Source organism: Silene latifolia, chromosome 8 (assembly GCF_048544455.1).
Source record: "Silene latifolia isolate original U9 population chromosome 8, ASM4854445v1, whole genome shotgun sequence".
In the NCBI taxonomy this organism is placed as follows: domain Eukaryota; kingdom Viridiplantae; phylum Streptophyta; class Magnoliopsida; order Caryophyllales; family Caryophyllaceae; genus Silene; species Silene latifolia.
The window spans coordinates 7,129,839-7,138,856 of NC_133533.1; the positions used below are offsets into that span (position 1 = coordinate 7,129,839).

At 37.0% G+C, this 9,018-nt stretch overlaps 2 protein-coding genes across 2 annotated transcripts; one reads left to right on the top strand and one right to left on the bottom strand.

Moving 5' to 3' along the window:
- The first annotated feature begins 389 nt into the window (after nucleotides 1–389).
- On the top strand, nucleotides 390–5,026 carry LOC141594543 (protein TRIGALACTOSYLDIACYLGLYCEROL 3, chloroplastic-like). The gene is made up of 5 exons (XM_074414554.1): nucleotides 390–446; nucleotides 2,832–2,918; nucleotides 4,032–4,207; nucleotides 4,293–4,377; nucleotides 4,611–5,026. Exons 1-5 carry the CDS (start codon nucleotides 390–392, stop codon nucleotides 4,647–4,649), a joined length of 444 nt encoding a protein of 147 aa, XP_074270655.1. The 3' UTR covers nucleotides 4,650–5,026.
- Nucleotides 5,027–7,678: 2,652 nt separating this feature from the next.
- On the bottom strand, nucleotides 7,679–8,818 carry LOC141594545 (putative F-box protein At1g46984). Its single transcript, XM_074414555.1, has one exon. The coding sequence runs from the start codon at nucleotides 8,816–8,818 to the stop codon at nucleotides 7,679–7,681; it is 1,140 nt and encodes a 379-aa protein (XP_074270656.1).
- Nucleotides 8,819–9,018: the final 200 nt, after the last annotated feature.

Below are 9,018 nucleotides of genomic sequence, written 5' to 3' on the forward strand. Positions count from 1 at the left end.
CAAGGAGACCGTATTACAACAGTATCCTAATTCCCTTTCCTAGTCCTTTGAGGATTCTAACTACTTACCTTAATTATTCTAACACAATTCGGAATTATCGGAAATATAGTTTTGTTATTATATCCTATATAACGCTAAACAACACTTTCCTAAAATTGGACAATTATTATCAAATAAACATCATACATTCAAATTTGTAGAAAACCCGACGTGACAAATCAAATCAGGAAAGTGGCAAATAAGCCCCATACGTTTGACATTACGTGCAAATTAGCCCACAACTTTCGACAGGTGCAAATTAACCCCATAAGTTATACATAATGTGCAATTAAGCCCAACTATAGATTTTCAGGCCATTTTCTCACCGGAAAAATTAATATACCGGAAAGATGACTAGGATTGAGTTAGATAATTGGTATGCATTGGGGTTTGATCCTGTAAATAAGGTAATCAAGATTCTGAGTATTAGTGATCGAAGCAAAGGGTGTGGTAGCAATTGAGTATGAATGTTTACCTTGTTGACCATCAACATCAAATGGGTGTAAATAATGTATATTATTGATTGCATAAGAAAGGAGTTACGGGGCAAGGCTACTTATAGTTACAACCTAAGATATGAACATATATAAAAGATATGATTACAATATTAAGCTACCTAATATATAAGATATGATATGCTAAATATATACAAAAGATATGGAGAATTATTTGACAATAATTCTATTGTGTGATGGCATATTCTTGATACTTTCCCGCAAGATGGACGGTCGGAGAGTAAGTCCAATCTTGGAAGAGAGAAGAGAGTGGCGAGGGCGCGGCAGCGGCTTAGTTAAAGTGTCGGCGAGCTGGTCATCACCATTTATGTGTTGTACTCGAATATTACCGAGATGTACCTGCTCTCGAACGAAGTAAAATGCTAATGCCACATGCTTCATCCGTGAGTGAAATGTCGGGTTTGCGGAGTAACTTGTTGCACCTAGATTATCACAAAAGATATGGAGAATTATTTGACAATAATTCTATTGTGTGATGGCATATTCTTGATAATGGGGACATTCCGACAATATAATCTGACTGTTTTCTGTTATCTATAGAAGGCTGATCCAAGAATTCTGACCATTACAATTTACAATCTAAGAAAATAAATCACTACTGTAATTAACAAAGTTTATAAAACTAAAATCTCGAAAGTCGCCAGCGTTACTGATAATTTAACTGTCTCATGTATCATGTATGAAAAACTCGAAAAAATCAAGAAACCGTAAAATCTCGAAGCCCAACATTCATTGAGGCAAAAAGAAACACCGCAAAATGATACACTACATGAAAACTATAGCATGTTACTTTAAAGCGAAATTCTCAAGATCGCAGGACGAATACAAAGAACATCCGGAATTAGTCGATCCATGACATTGTAGTAGCAGGATGCTACCTCCTGCACTAGTTATCCCATGATAAGGGTAAGGTACCATTATAGGAATATTATGATTAGTTAAATTTCTCATTTTCCAAGCCGCATTCGGATTTTTATGGTTAAATAATGTCCATTGTTCTACATCACTTTTCGTCTTCCAAATAAACAGAGTCGGGCACTCTTTCAAAGATGTCAAATAGTATTCGAATATCCTATCTCTCATGGGTGTCCTGACAAGCTCGTATTGTCTGGACACCTCACGATTCAAATCAAAAGCAACAACGGTTAGCACGATAACATTATTTAATGTATTTTCATGGACCCAATAAATCACTCCGTCGTGACAAAGGGTATTGGTGCTAGTCCACCACGGCAATTTCTTGATCACCGAACCAGGTAAACCTTCATCCTCTATTGGCTTCCAATATTTCGATCCAACAGTCAATATCGCGGCCATGGTTCTAGTACAATTTTTGCTTGTGCTTCCGTGAATAATACTCAGAACTTTGAATATCTTAAGTACTGGATCAAACCCTAATGCATTCCAAGATCTGAAAGCACTCATATCAGACTTCCTAGTTATTGTAGGAAGACGGATAAAATCCTGAGTATTAATATTTAAAAGACACACACGCTGAGGATGGAATATAGAGACAAATGAGGTCGTTGCATATATTGGACATGTAAAAATGATCACGCGTAAGAAAAGAAGACAAATGTACATCCTGCAGTCTGATCCAACTCCCGTTCACAGTCATAATCGTTGTTTTCGGGGTGTTGTCATCATTGAGCTCGAATGACAAAACCGACTCGTTCCCCCAAGTGATCGAGCGTGCCACAAAAGCAAGTTTTGAATGTTTATCATACGAACGAGAGTGTTTAACCAAGAATGCTTGTATGGTTAATGTATCATTCAGTGTTTGAAACACACTTGCATCTTGACAATGACTCGGGAGGCAGCCTCGACAGGATTTCAATATGAATTTCTTCGGGAATGTCTCGCATTTAAATCATCACTCGTATCGTACTCCGTCTTTCATCTCCACTTTCAATCTTTTGCTCTACAATCAACTCCATGGAACTATATCAACTACTCGTATATGCTAGTAACAAGAATTCAACTCACAAGATCACTTAACTAATTAACACGGTTTTTGTTCAATCAAAACCGCAACAGAACATTAAAAGAAACAGAACTCGAAACTTATAATTAAGAAAGCCACAAAGGGTATTTGGCTATTTGTATCCTATTTCCCTGTCCTAGTTCTTTTAGAATTCTACCTCTTTCGTTAATTATTCTAACACAATTCATAAACCGATAATTCTGTTATTATCTATATATATACCGCAAAACAATACTCTCCTAAAATTAATAGAGAACTAAATATTATAAACAATCACAAATTCTTGTATGAAGCGAGCCTACACAAGTATTAAGGAGAATGAAGTTGCTTTGGCTCGTTCAATCATATTTGACACCACAAAGAACGCTGTGGAGCCTGAGGTGCGATTTATTATTTTAGATTTGTCAGTAACTAGTTCATGATAAATTGTCGTGTGTATAATCATCATATGTATGGCTGTGGATGTGTGGTGTTATCTTTTTGATGCGTGGAGTTTGATTTCTCACATGTTATATTTAGGGGGCATTTGGTGATTTCTCACATTATTTAGGGGGTGTTAAGAAAGGAAAAGGGAATCAAACACTTCCATCGCTTTGTGAGTGTTTGAGTGATTTAATCGTTCCCTTTCCCCTCTCCATTACTCATAATTCATCTACACTCATTCCCCCCATCCCAAGGTTTTCCCATTCCCTTCCCCCCTTCATCCCACCATCCCCAAGACCCCAACCTACCAACCATCAACAACCACACCCTAATGAACCACCTATTCACTTCACGCTGGCGACCTCCACTATCACACCGGCGAGTTCAGTACCATCGGCCGCCAGCGACCTGCCTTTAATCACGCCGGCGAGACGGTGATCCCACCACCGTTACCGGCAGGCTACCAGATCCGGCTATTTCCTCCAATAACCTCAGAAAAACCCTCCCCTGCCCCGAAAAACACCACATCTGGTGTTTTTCGGGGTGGGGGAGGCTGTTTCCGGGATGGGAGTGGGTTTTCCTAGGGAGGATGTGGTGTTTGGTGTTGGTGCTTGATGGGTTTTCGATGGTGGTGGGAGGAGGTGGCGGTGGTGGATATCGGGTTTGACTTTTTAGGGTGGTGGTTGAAGATGATTCCTTTTCCCATTGTATTCATACCAAACACTTAGCATATTTGGGGTAATCCCTTTCCTTTCCTTTCCCTCCATTTCCTTTCCCATTATATTTCTTTTCATTAATTCTACTTTTTCAACTTTTCCCTTTTATTTTATTTTACATTTTTATTTTAAAAATAAAACTTGGTTTACTTATCATCTTATTTTCTCCATTTTTTATTCTACCCTTTCAACTAATATGTTCTTTCCACTTTTTTTACTTAAATTCCCGTATATACTATATTGTGGAGCCCTATTGGATACCTTAGATGGTTTCAGATGATGATTCATGTCGGCCGACCCCAAAGCATTTGGGACTAAGGTTCTGATTGGCTTCTTTTGGACTACCCATGGCAGGTTCTCTTGTATGATGAACCAACAGCTGGACTTGACCCAATTGCATCAACCGTAGTTGAAGATCTTATTCGTTCAGTTCATTTAAAAGGAGAAGACGCTGATGGGAAGCCTGGGAACGTGGCATCTTATGTAGTTGTTACTCACCAGCACAGTACCATCCGCAGAGCTGTTGATAGGTAATTATTTTTTTGACCAATCACTTTGCACAGAGTTGAAACGATGTAATTTCATTCACATAATAGAGTATTTCGATTGGTTCAGATTGATCTTTCTTTACGAGGGAGAGATTGTATGGGAAGGATTGACGCATGAGTTTAGCTCATCAACAAATCCCATTGTTCAACAGGTATCTTTGAATCTTTTAAACTAGATCGTCTTTATCATCTATAGACTATTGCTATCAAAATGTTTCCGGCTTTAAAATGATCTTACCCGTCATCAAAGGGTTGAGTTAGACCCTCGAATTCCTTGAGAATTGTCGAGGATTTGGGTTCTTTGAAGTGGAAATGTTAATTCCGAGTTTGGTTGTTTGTAGGGTTTTCGTTGCTTGACTATTTCACTTTATTGCTTTATATTCAGTTTGCAACTGGGAGTTTGGAAGGTCCAATCAAGTATTAGCACATACATCTCGAAACAATTCTAGCAAAAATTAAGTGCATTATGTGGAGGACAAGATGCTCTACTGTATGTTTTGTCCATCAATGTTTTCAGCATATAGAACGATTGTACGTGACTGAAACCTTGAAGAGAAAGTGAAGCGACAACGCTTGCACGATCCAACTGCGCATGGCTCGAGAAATTTTCATGTAGGATGGCGGATTCAACAATGCGGTTTCTCTCATTTCGGTGTATGTCAACTCTTTTCTGTAAGGTCATTTTTGTCTGAACCTGTGTTTTCAGCAAATGTTGGTCAGTCATTCATGTCTTCATATTAATTGTTCTTTTCGGAAAATCAGTTAGTCTTCCTTAACACGGAGGTATCCCTCTTAATATTCTCCATGCATTCTTATAGTAGAATAAGATGCGTGATTCTGAAACTTAATTCCCTACTTTTTTGGAGAATTTATTTTATTTTATTATTTTTGGGTTCAGATGAGCGCCACGATGATGTGTGGCGCGTGAGAATCGAACCCTCAACCATGAAGTTGGGGTAAGAGAGATCTTATCACTTAAGCTAACTCTTGTTTTCTTATTATATTTTATTTTATTATGAAATGAGTACATCAATATCAATTTTTGAGCAAGTGTGAGATAAGGAATCGAATGTACACATTTTTTACCTTGTGTTAGCCACACAAACATCTGAATAAAACATAATGAAAATTGAATTGAAATTGCATTGAATGATTGTTGTCTCATATTAAAAAGTTCAATCTAATAAGATAAATCATTATCAGCACGAATCATGATGCTGTCAAATTAAAAACATCGGTCTGATTCTTTAAATTTGGAATACTCCTGAAAACTATTACATGCTACTCTACGGCGAAATTCTCAAGATCATGCGATAAATACCAAGAACACTCGTGATTGGAATCAATCGATTTAGAATATTGTATCACGGTGCTACCACCTGCAACAGGGATCCCATAATAACCGTAATTTACCCCTTTGGGAAAATCAGTAGTAGTAAAAATCCTCTTCTTCCAAGCCGCATTCGGATTTTTATGGTTAAATAATGTCCATTGTTCAACTTCTACCTCTCCAGTGTAATAATTTTTCATCTTGCAAATAAACAGAGTTGGGCACTCTTTCAAAAATGTCAAATAGTATCTGAATGTCCCGTCTTTCATGGGTGTCGTGACAAGCTCGGTATCTCTGAACGCCTCACGATTCAAATCAAAAGAACCAACGGTTAGCACACTAACATTATCGATTGTATTTTTATGAACCCAATAAATCACTTCATCTAAACAAAGGCTATTGATGATTGTATTTTTATGAACCCAATAAATCACTAACATTATCGATTGTATTTTTATGAACTAGGTAAACACTTGTAGTTTATTGGGTTCCAATGTTTCGATCCAACGGTCAATATCGCGGCCCTGGTTGTAGTACCCTCTTTGATTGTGCTTTCGTAAATAATACTCAAAACTTTGAATACCTTATGTACATGATCAAACCCTAATGCATACCAAAGTCTGAAAGGACCCTCGGACTTGATAGTTATTGCTGGAAGACGGATAAAATCCCGGGTTTTTATGTTTATAAGACCGGCAAACGTTGAATCTCTATCAAAGAGACAAATTAGGTCGTTGCATATATTGGACATGTGAAAATAATTAGTCATAGGAAAATCAGCGAAATATACGTCCCGGCCTCTGACCAGAGAGCCAGCTGTTTTAGGGGTGTTGTCATCGTTGAGGTCGAATGAGATAACCGAGCCTTTTCTCCAATTACTAAAGCGTACCACATAGGCAAGTTTTGAATGTTTATCATACGAACGAGAGTGTTTAACCAAGAATGCATGTATGGTTAATGTATCATTCCAGTGTTTCGAAACATACTGGCACCTTGACAATGACTTGGGTGGCAGCCTTGACAAGATATCGAGTTGAATTTCTTCAGGAATGTCTACAAATGATACATCACTCGTATTGCACTCCCGTCTTGTAACTTCGCCTTGAATCTTTTGCTCAACATTCATCTCCATGGAACTATCGACTATGCAAGTATTCATAATTATGAAAGAAACAAGATTAAATTTGCTATGATAAAAGTAATTGTGTCCAAAACAAGCCGGCTTCAAAGAGTATTTGTACTAGCAATTCCCTTTCTTAATCCTATTAGAATTTTAACAATTTTCTTTAAATTAGAATTGATAGTATCTTGACGCAGAGCAATCTTTCCTTAAATTAGATAGAAAACTAAATATCAGAAGTAGACCTGTCAAAAACTGACTCGACCTGACAATAATCCAAAATAACCCGTATTTTTCAACTCAAACTCAAAAAAGTCATGGTAAATTATGTAAAAGAAAGTTGTAAACAAATCGGAGAAAACTAAAAGTCGTTGATCTATCCGTTTTTGACCCTATCTCAACTCGAAACCCGTATAAACTTGACCCCTATTTTATTGACACCCAACTCGAATTCTACCAGAACTCAAAATTACCCAACCTATAACCCGCCCGTCCAACCCATTTAACAGGTCAAATTACAGAACTTTTTTTCATTTGAGATTATTTACAAAACAATTTAACATCAAAATAGTGTTACTTTGAAACTAATTTAACATTTGTTTCTGTTGAAGGTAAAGTTTGTGTACACTTAGACAAAGCTCCTTTCAATCTAGTAATTTCCTCTTGCAGCAGCAAGAATTTATGATTCGGGTTAATGTCGAATATGCAACATAGTTTTTAAACTAAGAAGATACTCCATAAATCATGATTGCATTGTATTACAGATTAACAGCATTACAATCTAAGAAGATACTCCATAAATCATTACATTAACAAAGTTTTTAAACTAAAATCTCGGAAGCCGTCAGCAATACTGATAAATTGAATTGTTGCATCTGCAGGTAATGGTATTACAGAAGTAGCTAGTCATAATTTTCCAATAAATTATCGAAGTTTTACTTGTTGACTATCAAAGTCAAATGAGAACAATATAAGAGTATATATCTCAGAAATACACGGAGTATTATTCTAAGGCGAACTTCTCAAGATCATACCATAAATACCAAGAACACTCGGAATTAATCCATATAGAAAATTGTAGCAGGGTGCTACCACCTGCAACAGCTTTTTGAGATATCTCATCTAAACTTTGAGGTACCATTATTGGAAAATTATGACTAGTAATATTCCTCATTTTCCAAGCCGCATTCGGATTTTTATGGTTAAATAATGTCCATTGTTCTACCTCTTGAGTGTCATCACTTTTAATCTTCCAAATGAACAGAGTTGGGCGCTCTTTCAAAGATGTCAGATAGAATCTGAATAGCTTATCGCTCATGGGTGTCGTCACATGGTCATATTCTCTGAACACCTCGCGATTCAAATCAAAAGCAACAACCGTTAGCACAATAACATTGTCGATTGCATAGTTAGGAACCCAATAAATCACCCCATCAAGACAAATGCTATTGATGGTAATCCACAAAGGCGGCGACTTCTTAATCAGTGAACTAGGTAAACATTTGTAGTCTGTTGGGTTCCAATATTTCGATCCAACAGTCAATATCGCGGCCTTGGTTGTACTTCCGTAAATAATACTCAGAACTTTGAATACCTTATGTACAGGATCAAACCCTAATGCATACCAAGATTTGAAAAGTTCCTCAGACTTGATAGTTCTTGTAGGAAGATGTGTAAACTCCCGGGTTTTTAAGTTCATAAGACCGGCACGCATTGAATATGGATTGAAGAGACAAATTAGGTCGTTGCATATATTGGACATATAATAATTGTTCATAGGAAAATCATTAGTGAAATATACATTATGCCCTCTGATCCGAGATTCAGTTGTTTTGGGGGTGTTGTCATCGTTGAGCTCGAATGAGATAACCGAGCCTCTTCTCCAACTATTCAAGGGTGCCACGAAGCCAAGTTTTGAATGTTTATCATACGAACGAGAGTGTTTAAGCAAGAATGTTTGTATGGCTAATGTATCATTCCAGTGTTTCGAAACACACTTGCATCTTGACAATGATTTGAATGACAGCCTTGACAAGATTTCAATCTGAATATCTTCTGGAATGTCTTCAAATGATGCATTGCTCGTATTGCACTTCCGTCTTCTAACTTCGCCTTTAATCTTTTGCTCAACATTCATCTCCATGGAACTACCGACTATGCAAGTATAATAATTGTTATGATCAAAGTAATTGTGTTGAAAACATAACAATTAAGGCCGCTGCAAAGGGTATTTGTATTAGCTATGCAAACTAGCAACTATTCCTAATTCCCTTTCCTATTCATAATAGAATTCTAACAATTTTCCTAAACACAATTTGGTAACTAATAATTGTTATGATAGAG